The sequence below is a fragment of the Oryctolagus cuniculus genome, chromosome 7 (assembly GCF_964237555.1).
Source record: "Oryctolagus cuniculus chromosome 7, mOryCun1.1, whole genome shotgun sequence".
Taxonomy (NCBI): domain Eukaryota; kingdom Metazoa; phylum Chordata; class Mammalia; order Lagomorpha; family Leporidae; genus Oryctolagus; species Oryctolagus cuniculus.
Window position 1 is genome coordinate 61251886 of NC_091438.1, and position 15526 is coordinate 61267411.

At 51.1% G+C, this 15526-nt stretch overlaps 1 protein-coding gene across 5 annotated transcripts in view; it reads right to left on the reverse strand.

Moving 5' to 3' along the window:
• The window catches only part of ELAPOR1 (endosome-lysosome associated apoptosis and autophagy regulator 1), a 96986-nt gene that overhangs the window by 25223 nt on the left and 56237 nt on the right, over positions 1-15526 (reverse strand). For all 5 annotated transcript variants that reach the window (XM_051856195.2, XM_070077932.1, XM_051856193.2 and 2 more), the window contains 6 exons: positions 13455-13575; positions 10576-10768; positions 5094-5241; positions 4543-4623; positions 3877-3982; positions 3599-3748 (listed from right to left, as the gene is read on the reverse strand). In XM_051856195.2, coding sequence (XP_051712155.1) covers positions 3599-3748; positions 3877-3982; positions 4543-4623; positions 5094-5241; positions 10576-10768; positions 13455-13575 — 799 coding nt within the window. The remainder of the gene's footprint in view (positions 1-3598; positions 3749-3876; positions 3983-4542; positions 4624-5093; positions 5242-10575; positions 10769-13454; positions 13576-15526) is intronic.

The following is a 15526-nucleotide window of genomic DNA, read 5'->3' on the forward strand; positions in this document are numbered from 1 at the left end:
AGGCAAGAAACTGGTCCAACATGGCAAGTTTAGTAAATGGTGGGACAGAGATTTGAACCCCAGTGATGGAATTCTGGAGCCCACGCTCTTATATTCCACTCTTCTAGCAGGGCACAGATCACTAATATTAAACATACACTGAAGAATTAATGCTAACCATCAGATTTTAGGCTTCAGTGAGACAGGTGCATTTAGTCCAACTTCCTGTGAACTAGCTCCCCAGACTCCACCTTACTTATGTCCTGATGGCACTGATGCACCTGCTACAGAATCTCCCTAGCACTGTCTCTGCCTCCAGCATGCCCTTCCTCCTCCACCTGGCAGCAAGAGTCGTTTCCCAAAAGCAAAGCCAGATGGTGTTTAAAGCTCTTCAGCGGCCTCTTTGGCTGATGGGCCCAGTGTTTTTAGCAGTGCCACGGAAGGGCTGCCCTGTCCTCTGTCCCCTGTCCGCCTCTCAGCCTCAGCTGGTCCTTCTCGCCACCTGCTCTGCAGCCATGCTGAATCACTGCCCGCCCTCTGAGTCTATTGGCCCCAGCTCACACTTCTATCCCAGGGGTCCCACCCCCATCAAATCACCGATTCAGCTGGTGAAGCCTTCCCGCTTCCCAGAGGGGACAGGCCACCCCCTTGTTTGCCTCCACTGCACGCTACCTACCACGTTGCACTACTCATCCCGCCGCTGACTACACTACACAGAGTTACTGTGCTTAATGTGGACATAACCACGTTTCCGCATTTCAACAGAAGCTGGCGGGCCGGCACCAATGCTAGCGCTAGCATTAAGCCCAGGGCTTGACACCTGGCAGGCACTTGATACACTTGTAAATGGATGGGTCTTTCTTCTCTCTCTCCCCTGATGCACGTTCCATCACAGGCTCACATTCTTCTGACCACATTCTTCATAGGAAAAACAACAGAAAACACCTCACTTCTTAGTCTTATAAGAGGCAGATGGAGAAATCGGAGGCAGAGGGAGACTAAGCTCCAAGAACAGACTCTCCACCTAACACTTTCACAACAGCTCCCTGGATAAAAGCTGTTTGTGTGGAGTTGATCAAAACTCGCCTAGGCAGTTTTTCTAGAACTACCTTGCTGTTTCAAACTCTTGCACAAGTGCTGGGCTGGAAAGGAGCTGGTGACTTCGGCTAACAAAGGCTGCTATTGACAGAGGCAGAGCCAGGGAGGGGAATAAGAAATCCAAGTGGAAAAAGAGGAATTTAGACTTAGAGATAAAAAGCTGCCTCCAAGATCTAAACATTCCTGTTCTGGCTGGCAATGACACTCAATTTGGCAAGATCTGTGTAGATAAATAGGACTTTTGTTTTAGGAACAGTGTAGGAATCAGCACTTCGCAAGGTCAAGGGCTGGTCTTAGCTGAGCAAACACTGAAACACCTGCGTGAGTGTGGCTGTGTCCCTGTAGGGACGCCGGGGTCCGCCTGAGAGGGCCTAGCGCTGGGTTTGTGTATGCTTCTGTGAAAGAAGGGAGAAGTACAGCCAGGGTCCCTGGGGGCGAGGTGGGGACTCTCCCTCTCCCCTGTTCGTTTCAGGACCTGTCTTGGAGATTGGTTCCTGTGTACAACAGAGCCTGAGCCCCTCCCTCCCCCCAGGACCCCTCAAGTGACCGTGTCCTGTTTTTCAAATGGGGGTGCCTTAGGAAGCTACCCAGAACTATGAAAATAGGCTGCTTCCAGCTGTTCCCGCCCTAAGCTGTGTTCCAGGGAATACTGGGTTTCCTGAAAGCATCTACTTTGAATGAAAACGATGCTCGGGGGCCAGCGCCTCAGCTCAATAGGCTAATCCTCCGCCTTGTGGCGCCGGCACACCGGGTTCTAGTCCCGGTCAGGGTGCCGGATTCTGTCCCGGTTGCCCCTCTTCCAGCCCAGCTCTCTGCTGTGGCCAGAGAGTGCAGTGGAGGATGGCCCAAGTGCTTGGGCCCTGCACCCCATGGGAGACCAGGAGAAGCACCTGGCTCCTGCCTTCAGATCAGCGCGGTGCGCCAGCCGCAGCACGCCGGCCACGGCGGCCATTGGAGGGTGAACCAATGGCAAAGGAAGACCTTTCTCTCTGTCTCTCTCTCTCTCACTGCCCACTCTGCCTGTCAAAAAAAAAAAAAAAAAAAAAAAAAAAGGATGCTCGGGTTGGTAAAAAGTAGCAACAGCCATCTTCAGCTCCTGCTATTAAAACGCTAGTGCTCCCAGCCTGATTTGATCAACCTACAATGTACACACGTTGCAAAACTTAGTAAATACATACAATAATTACGTGGCAATGAAAATTAAAACTTTTTAAATGTTGGTGCTCTTGGGGCCGCTATGGTGGTGTAGTGGGTAAAGCAGCCGCCTGCAAAGCCAGCATCCCATATGATCACTGGTTCGTGTCCTGACTGCTCCACTGCTGATCAGCTCCCTGCTAATGGCCTGGGAAAAGCAGCAGAAGATGACCCAAATGTTTGGGCCCCTCTACCCAAGTAGGACACCGGAGGAAGCTCCTGGCTCCTGGCTTCAGCTTGGCTCAGCCCTGGCCATTGCAGTCATCTGAGGAGTGAACCAGCAGGTGGAATATCCCGACTCCTCTCTTTCTCTCTCTGTAACTCTTTCAAAATAAATAAATAAATCTCTTTAAAAATGGTTTGTGGGGCCAGTGTTGTGGCATAACATGTTAAGCCACCTCTTGCAATGCCAATATCCCATATGGGCATCAGTTCCAATCCTGGCTGCTTCACTTCTGATCCAGTTCCCTGCTAATGCGCCTGGGAAAGCAGCAAAAGATGGCCCAAGTGCTTGGGCCCCCCGCCGTATTGAAGCTCCTGGCTCCTGGCTTCAGCCTGGCCCAGTCCTGGCTGTTGTGGCCATTTAGGGAGTGAACCAGCGGATGGAAGACCTCTCTCTCTCTCCCTCTTTCTCTAACTCTGCCTTTCAAATAAATTTTAAAATAAAAAAAGTTTGTGTTCTTAAATATGTAGCCTCATAATTCTTATAAATGAATTTGGATAATAATTTTTATAAGTTAGAATGTATAAATGTACACCCCTCTTATCTACTGTAGTTGTTGCTTTTAATTATAACCTTACAATATAAGGTTTCATTTTTAAAAAGATGTCACTGCTTTTCTATGAAAAAAAAAAGGGTTGCACCCCTTTCCCTAATTTCCTGGTCCCCCGAACTCTGAGCTGCTTTCCCTTTCGCCACTGCACCATGGCCTTGTCAACGTCTAATACACTACATGACTTATTACGCAGGCATCGCTTATTCTCACGGCTGTCGTTTTGTGTCTGCCTTCCTCCCACTGGGATGCACACTCCATGAAGACGGGGGCCGTCATCTACTTTGTTCACTGACGCATCCCAGGCACCTAGACTACAGCCTGGCCGATGGGAGAGGCTCAATGGACATGTATTGGGTTCTTTTCTATTTCCAGAGCGACTGATGGAGCTCCAGATGGGCAAGGATCTCCCAGGGCCCAGGGAGGAAGGCTTTAAGAATGCCCATCTGCAGCTTGGCCAGAGGAACACTCCTCTTGCTGGTTTCTCCCCGGGTGTTAACTGGGGACCCCCACTCCCACCCTAGCCACACTCTCGCCACCCCCAGGAACATCACCTGCGTATTTGTCAGGGTCACACGGGTGGCAGGAGGTTTCCCCTTTATTGGAGTATGAGTTGGCCGGGCAAAGTTTGCAGAAGGAGGAGCCCTGCTTGTCGGCGTAGGTGCCGGGTTTGCAGGGGAAGCACTCGGATGTGTAGGCCACCCCTAGGGAGGAAGAAGCACACAGACAAGCCAGCAGTGAGCCCCTGGGAACTGACTCTGCCCCTCCCCACCCGAGGCCAGAGGCCGGCGAGTCAGCCCCCGAGTGCAGGCCCAGCCCCGCCCTCCCGTACCTGTGATAGCGATGTTTCTCACCAGCACAGGCTTGGAAACCTTCGACCACACTGAGAAGGCCGTGGTTCTCCAATAGAGGACGTTATTGCCTCGATTTAGCTCCACCTGAAAACCACCAACAGGAGGCGCCAGTTCATCTCAGAGACGGGTGCCGCTAACCAGTGGGTTTCGCCTCTGCTGGGGCTCCCTCCTCTCTTACAGCCTTAGAGAAGGGGCAGTGCTGATTTCTACCCTCCCACTCCTCTGTGTCAGCTTTGCCCTTCCTCCCATCTTGACCCAGCCCCTGTCTCTTTCCAAGCCTCGCCTGCCCTCTCGCATATATGCCACTCGCATCTCTAATGGCCAAGCCAACCAAGGAGCCCGCAGGTGCTGACAGTAGGGTGCCTGGCATTCCCTCATTCCTCCCTGGTTCTATGGAGCACAGGTGTCACCCACCGAAAAATTCTGCCTTAAAGCTGGAAAGCTGTGGGTCCCGGGGTCAAGCCACGGGAGCACGAGCCTGCCCACAGGCAGGCGCCATCCCCTCGAGAGGAGAGGAGATCCAATAGCATCCTCATTATTCTGCTCGGGACAGGTGGGAGTGCAGACTGGGAGTGGACGCTCTTCATGGAAGGGCCTCGGTCCCTCCTCTGGGATCTGCACGACCAGGCTGCGGTGGTACTCACGCTGTGGAATTCCCATCCTTTCTCGGTGGTTTTCATCCACCTGGAGTCATCGGCGTTGGGCTGGCACTGGTCGTTCTGAACCTGAGGCAGCAGGAGTTTGGGATCAGAGCCCCATCTTCCCAAGGAAAGAAGTGCCTTACCCGCTGCTGCACCAGTACCCCCCACCCCTAGCCCCCAGCAGGACCTTCCTATGGGACAAGGGCTATCAATTTCCATTAGGGACTGAGTTCAGGACCCATGGGTCTAGAAGCAAGGCATGAGCTAACGGCACACACAAAGCATCTGAAAGAACTTGCAATCCAGAGGCCGCTTCTACGCTGTAGTTACTGCTGAGTGGGGCTACAGGACTCTAAATCTCTCACGCCTTCCGTGTCCGCCTCCTTTGCTTTTTGCCTTTTCCTCCTCGCCTTCGGAGGCCTCGGCTCATTTGGCCCAGAGGGAAACCAACTGCGATTTCCCATGCAGGACTACAGTTGTGATTGTCTCCTGCGAATGAACCCGAGCCTCACAGCGTCCCAACCTCCCACCCTCCCTCTTGGCCAGGGGCTTACGAAAAACTCAAAGATGATGCTGGAGTCTGGGTAGTAGTATTCGAAATTGACGGTGCCGGACTGCTTCAGGTTGACAGCGTACATCAGCGTGGCTGTGCACTCGTCCGTGTTGGAAGCGATATAGTCGCCCCTGGGAACCCACTTTGACCTGTGAGAGAACAGGAACCAAGTTCACCAGCATGAGCACAGCCCCTCAGGCTTTGGGCCAAGTGTGGGTCTTGGCGGGGAGGGGGGCAATCGCAGACTTGTTTGTGGTTCCCATGGTTCACAAAATGAAATGTGAGCCTGGAAAGGCTCTGTAGGAGGGACCAAAGGAGCTCAGAGGCAGATCAAGGAGCGTGGGATCCAGCCAGGAAGAGGAAAACGCACAGGTGCACCTCCATACCATGCAGAACCATGGCAGGTGAAAGGGAGGGATGTGTGTGTGTGTGTGTGTGTGTGTGTGTAACATTTATTGGTTGCTTACTATAGTTCAGCATGGAACTACATGTTTTATATTCGTGATTTCATCATAAGCAGATGTACTATTTTTCCTATTAAATGGATAAGGAAACTGAGGCTTGAAGACGACCTTGCCCAATAGCATGAAGCCAGTAAGTGGCAGGGCTCAGATTCAAACCCAGGTCTGCTCAACTCCAAAGCTGTGAAAGGAAGCCACTAGACACAATTATTCTTCATAGTATGGCTCTGTCTTGTCACCTGTGGTTAGGAATTGAGATTGCTGCCAGTTTTTATTATATTATTATTATTATTATTATTTGCTGTGGTGCACATTCTGTTAGGGACATTCTTGTTCCTGTGTCCTTCTTTTTTTTTTTTTTTTTTTATCTTTTATTTAATGAATATAAATTTCCAAAGTACGTCTCATGGGTTACAATGGCTTTCCCCCCCATACCGTCCCTCCCACCCACCACCCTCCCCTTTCCCACTCCCTCTCCCCTTCCATTCACATCAAGATTCATTTTCGATTATCTTAGTATACAGAAGATCAGCTTAGTATACCTTAAGTAAGGATTTCAACAGTTTGTTCCCACACAGAAACATAAAGTGAAAAATAATAGATGATTTTTTTTAAATGATGATGAAATCAGATCAGACCTATTGTCATGTTTAATCCCAGTGAGAGTCAAGTTGGGAATTGATAGTTTCTTTTCTTTTTTTTTTTTTTTTTTTAACAGAAGATCAGTTTAGTGTACATTAAGTAAAGATTTCAACAGTTTGCACCCCCATAGAAACACAAAGTGAAATATACTGTTTGAGTACTCGTTATAGCATTAAGCCTCAGTGTACAGCACATTAAGGACAGAGATCCTACATGAGGAGTAAGTGCACAGTGACTCCTCCTGTGTCCTTCTACACATGTTCGAATGGAGTGGCTGGGAGGAGAGCTGCCAGGTGGGAGGGTGTGTGGGCCTCCAGCCTCCCCAGCCACAGCCACGTGGGTCCCCGAAGGGGCTGCATCATTTTGCACCCAGCAGCAGCACTGGAGAGTCCCTGTTGCTCCACATCCTCTCCAACTGCTTCCAGTAGGATGTGGCAGGAAGTAAGTGTCTAAATGGGCGTGCGCTCTCATTTCCTGGACTTCTAGTGAGGCAAAGCATCTTTTTCATAGCTTATTTGCAATATGGATTTCCTGTTCTGGTTATATTTTGTTTTTGTTTTTTTCAAGATTTATTTATTTACTTGAAAGGAAGAGTTACAGAGAGGCAGAGGCAGAGAGAGAGAGAGAGAGAGGTCTTCCATCCACTGGTTCACTCCCCAAATGGCCATAACGGCTGGAGCTGCGCCGATCCAAAGCCAGGAGCTTCTTCCAGGTTTCCTATGTGGGTGCGGGGGCCCAAGGACTTGGGCCATCTTCTACTGCTTTCCCAGGCCATAGCAGAGAGCTGGATTGGAAGTGGAGCAGCTGGGACTTGAACCCGTGCTCATATGGGATGCTGGTGCTGCAGGCTTTACCCACTATGCCACAGTGCCAGCCCCTATACTTTGTTTTAATTCTCCTTCGACTGACTGGCTGGCCTGTAGATTCTGTGAGAACAAAAGCCAAATTTGTCTTGCTCACTGATTTATTCCCCCCAGCACCAGGGCCAGGGCCTGGCATAGGGGAGAGTCTCAGGGATTATGGGTATAGGAGATGGATGCTCTGCCCAAGGCCAGCCTAGCTCTCCAACTGCCTACTAATACTAGTGAAGGGAACCTCAACATCAGTCCACAAGTGTCCAGAACAACACATGGTATGTCCAGCTCTTCGGTAGCCAATGTTAGTCTCAAAACGGAAACATATGAGCTGAGCTCATCCAAAACACCCTGGCTAACCCAATGGCATTGACTTCTCCTTGTTGGAGGAGGCACACCAGTGCCAATGTGCTCCCCGGACCAGCTATAAATAACTCCTGAAGTTTGATGAATAAATAAAAGGATGTCATGAGCAGGTAACAATGCAAAATGCATCACAATTCTGATTTTTGTCTGTGCTGTCCCTGGTGAAGACATTTCACGTGCAATATTAACAACATCTGAACTGATTTCTTGTGCTTGTATCAGTCTAAATTCTCTACCTGCATCATCTCATTTAACGCCTACGACACCCTGCAAGAAGAGCACCGGCATTCTTGGGGTGAGGAAAGAGGCACCGAGGTGCTGGGATCTGCATGTGATATTTTAATTCCTGATGTGTTTACGTCTTTCTAATGCTTACGTCCATCTTGCATGCTTGTTTCACTGACCCAGCATTTGGACTTCTGCTCTTTCTTCTCCACTAACAAGCTACACCCTTCAACCACTGCCTCTTCACTCCTCTTCCCCTTTGCATATTGCAGTCTCTGACCTTGGGCTGTTTCCAGCTCCGTAGTCCCGGGACATTTTCTCAGGAGCTTTGGGGGGGTCTCCTGAAGGGCCGGGATCCTGTGCCGACACTCTGTTCAGTTGGTCTGTTTTGTTCCCAGTTATTTATTTGTGTCATATAACACGTTAGAGGCTGAGGACAGAGTGACAAACACTACAGGTCTATGGGGTCAGGGGTGGTTTCTTGGAGAAACTGACTTTTAGGCAGAGACCTGCGGGTTAAGATGGAGTCAGCGGGGTCAGCACTGTGGGGTAATGGGTAAAGCCACCTCCTGCAGTGCCGGTTCCAGTATCATATTCTCCACTTCCAATCTACCTCTCTGCTGTGGCCTGGGAAAGCAGCAGAGGATGGCCCAAGTGCTTGGCCCCTGTACCATGTGGGAGACCCGAAAGAAGCTCCTGGTTCCTGGCTTTTAATGGGCTCAGCTCCGGCTGTTGCAGCCATTTGAGAAGTGAACCAGCAGATGGAAGCTGTCTCTTTGTCTGTCTCTCTGTTTCTTGGTCTCTCTCTCTCTCTCTCTCAACCTTTCAAACAAATAAATAAATTAATTAAATCTTTCAAAAAATATAACAGTCAGCTAGGGGCCAGCATTGCTGCACAGGCATCCCTCATCGGAGTGCTGGTTTGAGTCCCAGCTGCTTCACCTCCCATCCAACTTCCTGCTAATGTAATTGGGGAGCCAGTAGATGATGGCCCAAGTGCTTGGGCCCTTACCACCCATGTGAAAGACCTGGATAGAGTTCCTCGATCCTAGCTTCAGCCTGGCCCAGACCTGGCTGCTGTGGTCATTTGGAAAGTGAATCAGCAGGTAAAAAAATCTCTCTCTCCTTGCCCCCCCCCAGTCTGTTGCTCTGCCTTTCAAATAAAAATAAATACATAATCTTTTTCTTAAAAAAAAAAAAAAAGGAGTGAGCTAGGGGGAGGGACAGGGAGGAGCATATTTGAAGGCCTCAAGGAGTAGAGGGCGAGGCGGCCCGTGCGGCTGGAGCCCAGCAAGCAGAGGGAAGGTGCTTAGAGAGGCTGGGAGATGGGTGAAGGGAAGGTAGGAGACTTTATCCCCACAGCAGTAGGGAGCCACAGAATCCAGTACTACGGTTGGATTTGTGCTCTTAAGTTCAGGCTGGCTGCTGAGTAGACCAGCGCCAGGAGGAGGTCAGGAGTGGAAGCAGGAGAGCCGGCTGGGAGGCTACAGAAGCAGGAGTGGGTTTGGATCAGTGGGGCTGGGTCCAGGAAAACCTGCAGCTGAATGGGAGAGACAGACACTTGAGCTCCCGGGGACCAGCTCCATGACTGCCTTTCTGGGGGGGACAGTGGGAGAAACCACAGAACCTCTTCAGGTGGCCACTTCTTCTCCTTTGGTACAGAGCTGAGACATCCTGTCCCTCCAGGGATGTCCAGAGGCTGCAGCAACATGTGCTGTGGAAACACAAGCTGTTCCTAACCGGGCACATCCTGGCTGGCTGAGGAATAATGGTTCCCTGGACACTCCGTGCGGTCCTTGGAGAGAGGAGAGGCCGTTCCTCTGCATAGGGGGACTGGCTGGGTGAGCCACACCTGCGCCTTGTCCAGGAGCACGTGGTACCTTCCATTAGGCCTCCAAGGACCCACACACTCCCTCTCCCTCCAGCTTTAACCTTCTCTGCCTGTATCTCCACTTCCAGCAAAACTGAGCTCTGAAACAAGATTAACATGGGACCACTGAGGGTTTGCTGCTCAGCGCAAACAATGGTACTTTTAGGAGACTTAAGTACATGAATGGAAGACCGTGCTCTCAGTTTTAGAAATCCAAGTGTAACCCCATTCTTCCGCCTTTTTAGCCATTTGACTGCTCGAGTATAGGGAGACTTTCAGTGACTTTCCCCTCATACTCATTGTCGATACTTAGCAAAAGGCATGACCATTGCCTTCTGCGTGTTGTCATCGTCACTCCTGCCACCTAGGGCCCAACAGTGCCCTGTGCTATCAGAAGATGGCAGTATGGGGCAGTAGGAAGCTTGGGCCTGGGTTTGAGTTCCAATCCCATCAGGTGCAAACTAGACAAGCAAGGATGCTGAGCCTCCAATTTCCCTTCTCTGTCTCAGTAATAACTTCATCAGCAGGTTCTTGTAAGGATTGTGTGTGTGTGTGTGTGTGTGTGAATAAGGGTGTGGCTTCCAAGATCTCTGTTGGCACTGGCCCCAGCTCTAGTCCTGTTTGATCTCCACAACACCCATGGACTGAGGTTGAGCTGAAGCCATTTTAGAAGTGGACAGCAAAGCCAGGAAGATCCCCCAGTGCTTTGCATGTTGTATCTCAGTCAAGTCGAGGAAGCTTATTGGCAGACCTGCGATCCCATGGTGGAAACCCAATCGGGTTTTATTGTAAGCAGATTGGGCCATTTAACCCCTGGTCTGCTTACTCACTGCACTCCGTCTCCCCATGTTCGCAACCTCTCCCGGACGCCTGCCAGTCACTGGTACACGCGGGTCAGTAAGAGGGGGCCGTGGCGGGAGGCACACCCAGCAGTCCTGTGGGGACCTGCCATTGTCCCACCCCCGCCCCGGCATCCTGCCTTCTGCTCCACTCCGCGCTTCCCGTCCAGCCCCAGAGACGCTAGCAGGGTCAGCCCAGTGAGCCGAGGCGCGTGCAGGAACTCACAAAGTGCAGTTCTCAGTGGACTCGTTGATGCTGTCATCGATCTCCATGTTGGCGGAGAGGCTGGCAAAGCCGTGGGGCAGCTCATCCCACTCGTCGAAGCGGATGCCTGTGCCCAGGGAGTAGCGGCCCTCGGCACATGGCTTACAAGACTGGTCCTTCATATCCAGGAACTCGCCGGCATTGCAGGAGAAGGCTGGAACGCAGGCAGGGACAAGGGAGGGCTGGTGAGGTCAGTGCCATCCCAGGAGAAGTAGACAGGCTGTGAGCCTCCTACAGGGAGGGGCGTAGGGAGGGGGTCTAGGAACCACTGCCATTAGGGCCATAGCACGGTTCATGGGGTTCTGTTCACACCGGATGCACAGAAGAGGCAAAGCCATGGAGACAGAAAGTAGACTGGGAGGGCCAGCACTGTGGCGCAGCAGGTAAAGCCACCACCTGTAGTGCTGGCATCCCATATGGGCACCGGTTCGAGTCCTAGCTGCTTCGCTTCCGATCCAGCTCTCTGCTATGGCCTGGGAAAGCAGTAGAAGATGGCCCAAGTCCTTGGATCCCTGCACCCACGTGGGAGACCTGGAAGAAGCTCCTGGCTCGTGGCTTTGGATCAGCGCAGCTCCAGCCATTGTGGCCAATTGGGAAGTGAACCATCGGATGGAAGACCTCTCTCTCCCTCTCCACTCTGTGTAGCTCTGACTTTCAAATAAATAATAAAAATAAATCTTAAAAAAAAAAGTAGATTTGGGGCCGCTGGGAGTTGGTGGTAGGGGTAGAGCTGGGGTGGGGAGAGGTTGTTAATGATGGGAGATTTCTTTTAGGTGTGGTTAAAATGTTCTTCAATTAGAAAGCGATGAAAATTGCTAGGAATATTCTATCAATCACTGGATTCTGCTCTTAAGTTTAAGACAAATTGTATCTCAATAAAGCTGCTTAAAAATAAAAAGGTTCATGGTCACAGCTGTGCTGCCTCACTGAGGGGCTCTGGGCTGCCTGGGGGTCTCGGCCTCAGCCGTTCTGAGAGCTCCCCAGGGAGGGGGTGCCGGGGGCTCTCGGGCTGGCCCCCTGAATGGCGCACTGCCCTTCAGCTCTGCAGCTCCCCTGAGGCTCTCTGGCCTCTGCCGCCTCCTTTCTGACTGTACTGCCACCGTGCTGGCCGGCATTCTCCTGCCCTGCTAACCCAACCTCTGCAGTGCCCTCCGAACTAGCTGCCTATTGCTTATTTTCGCTTGTTCAGGGGCCAGAGCTGTCCCCCTCAGCACTGATACTTGCTACCATTCTCCTTATTTACAAATTAACGAGGCACTCGCTTTTGGTTATAAGAGTTAAGGTCTTAGCTTGACATGCGCCCTCTTCCACAATCTCCCCCAACCTAACTTTCTGGCGAGACCTCCCACTACAGATCTTTCTCCACCTCAAGCCCAGCTGTGGCTGGCTGACTGTGCTGCTTCCACCCTGGACCCTACGCTTCCCCACCTCGGAACCGGGGCTCTCGCGATCCTCTCGGCTGCTCCTGACTCCCACCCCCTCTCCCATCGCGTATGTCTGAACCGCTCCAGGGAGCGCTGACTCGGCGCCTGGCACAGACACTGGGTGAGTTCCACAGGGGTTTGCTCACACAGCGAGTGGGAGAATGAGTGTCTGCCCCTTCCTCCACGCTTTGCGCTCCTGAAGGCAAGGACTGTGCCTTATCCATCTCTATGGTTCACACAGCACGTGCGCAACACAGGGCTGACACACGGAGCAGGAGCGCACTGGGAGGGGCTCACCTGCCCCCACCAGGCGCACCTCAGATCTGCTCAGGTGTCAGCACTGTCCACTCACCAACTTACTCACCTGCTGACTCGGGCCCTGGGCTATGCTGATGCTACAGTTCAACACCATCCATCTCCTCCCAACCCTTCCAATAATTCCTTAATTCTGGCTCCTGATTTTTATTGTTTTTCTTTCTGCGTTTTAAGAATCGTGCGGGGGGTGGGGCAGGGGAGAGCTGCTTGGTGGCTGTAGATAAGTTGCATCCACAGAGTCACCGAGGCAGGGACGGGAGCGGAGGCGAACCACAGCCTCTCTGGTCGCACGGTCAGATCCACCACCAGAAGATGCTGTGCCCAAGAGTGACGCCCCTGCACTTTAAAGGCTGTCTCTGCAGAAATTCATCTTCGCTGGCTTCCTTTTCTAGAACGATAGCGCACTGTAACGTTCCCTGATGACTGACCGTGGCTGGTGAGTATAGATTGGAGAGAAACACACAGGCAAAAAGAAAGAAAATGTATGCAGACAGAAAAAAAAAATCTGAATGCACACAGCTGGAATTGCATATATGCACTGATGAGGTCTGAATTTTTTTTTTTCTGTGACAGGCAGAGTGGACAGTGAGAGAGAGAGACAGAGAGAAAGGTCTTCCTTTGCCCTTGGTTCACCCTCCAATGGCCGCCGTGGCCGGCGCACCGCGCTGATCCGAAGGCAGGAGCCAGGTGCTTCTGGTCTCCAATGGGGTGCAGGGCCCAAGTACTTGGGCCAGCCTCCACTGCACCCCCTGGGCCATAGCAGAGAGCTGGCTTGGAAGGGGGGCAACCGGGACAGATTCCGGCGGCTCGACCAGGACTAGAACCTGGTGTGCCGGCGCCGCTAGGTGGAGGATTAGCCTACTGAGCCTGGGTGCCGGCCTGAATTTTTTTTTTTTTTTAACATAAGCAAATTCAGATACCAGTCTGCCTCCATGAAATAGCATTTCTGCACCAAATTTCAGAAGGGTTGAGGAGGGTGACTAACTGGGGGAAAGATCAGATTTCCTACGGCAGTTGCACTGCTGGGCAGGGCCTAACTCGGGTGGCCGGAGGACAAAGCTGAGTGGCCGGGGAGGGCCCTGGACCAGGGTGGCTGCTTACAGCACTCGGTGCCCTTGACGGGGTCGGGGAGGCTGGTGCACAGGCCCGGGGTGTGTGGCACGGCGACCCTCCACCTGGAACCCGTGCTGTCACACGCGGTGTACTCATAGTGGTACTCGGACTGCAGGGGAGAAAACACAGGGAAGGTGCATCAGCAGTGGTCAGACGAACAGCTTCCCCACAACACACACACATGCTTCCCAACACACTGGCTGCTGACTCGCATCACCACCATCAGACTCTGGGACTCCTGGCAGGCGGTAGGCATCACGGTGCTAAAGTGATTACAAAACATGTACAGGAACGATGATAATTTAGACCATTCCTTTCCACCAGGGTCTAAGCCCTACCGGTACATTTTGGAGCACTGGTATTTGGTGCAGCAGTTAAGATGCTCCTTGTGATGCCCACATCCCATCTTGGAGTGCCTGGTTCAAGTCCCAACTCTGCTTCTGATTCCAGCTTCCAGCTAACGTGTGCCCTGGGAAGCAACAGATGCTGGCTCAAATGCTTACACCCCTGTTTCCCACGTGGGAGACCTGAATTGAGTTCCTGGCTTGGGCCTGGCCCAGCCCTGGCTGTTGTGGGCATTTGGGGAGTGAACCAGCATATGGAAGATCTGTCTATATCTCTGTTTTTCCAATGCATTAAATAAATAAATATAAATACATTTTAAATATTATTAAGCAAAGTCACATTTTTTAAAAAAGACTTATGGGGCCGGCACTGTGGTACAGTGGTTTAACACCCAGGCCTGAAGCACCAGGATCCCATATGGGTGCTGGTTCGGGACCCGGCTGCTCCACTTCCGATCCAGCTCTCTACTACGGCCTGGGAAAGCAGTAGAAGATGAGTCAAGTCCTTGGGCCCCTGCACCTCTGTGGGAGAGCCGGAAGAAGGTCCTGGCTACTGGCTTCGGATAAGCACAGCTCCAGACAATGCAGCCAATGCAGCCAATTAGGGAGTGAACCATCGGATGAAAGACCTCTCTCTCTTTCTCTCTGCCTCTCCTCTTTCTGTGTAACTCTGACTTTCGAAAAAATAAATAAATCTTTTAAAAATATTTATTTTATTTATTTGAAAGAGTTAGAGACAGAGAGAGAGAGTCTTCCATCCACTGGTTCACTCTCCAAATGGCTGCAAGAGGCAGAGGAGGGCCTATCTGAAGCAAGAAGCCAGGAGCTTCTTTTGGGTCTCCCAGGAGGGTGCAGGGGCCAAGCATTGCTACCCCATGCCCAGGCACATTTGTGGCTAGTTGTATTGTAAGTGGAGTTGAACCAGTGCCCATATGGGATGCTGGCATCTGAGGTGGTGACTCTACCCTCTATGCCACAATGTTGGCCCCAGTATGAATCATTTTTAAAGGCACGTTTTTGGTAACTCTTTGCTACTATGTATAAACAATGTCCTGATAGGACAGAAATAAGAGAAGGTTGGAAACAGGTGAATTTTTTATTACTAGAAGTGTGAGCAAGGGCGTTCCAATGGAAGAACATTCTAAATGGAAGGGCTGATCCACAAAGAATTTATATAAGGTTGCAAAGAGGTTGTATTTCTATTTCCCCATGTTCCTCACACTCCCTTCTTCCCAGAAGGATTCTGAATTCCCACTTGGGTTCTGTGAAAATGTCATATTTATCCCAGGCAGGAGATGAGCTCTTATCACGTGCGCTGGTTCATGCCTCATTTCTCTGTGCAGTGGGAATCTCACAGTTCACTTGCTTCAGTTGAACTAAGAATAGACCGAATAGCAACAACAGAACAGGCAAATCAAGCATTAAATAAAACAACAAAAAAAAGCACTTGTCGGAAGAAAGAAAGCACAACTGATTTGCCAAATGTCCTTGAACATTTCTTGTTCCTTTAAATCTTGTAACAAACAACAGACTGTGGAATTAATGTCGAGTTTGAATGACAGGTTTTTTACAATCTGCACTTCCCTGAAACCCTATTTAAGCCCAAGGGAACTTTGTATTACCGTACCTGTGAGAAAAATAGGTAACCCCCACCAACCCACTTGAAAGTATGAAGGAATGACACGTATAACTGCAAGAAACGGAGACTGAAAATGA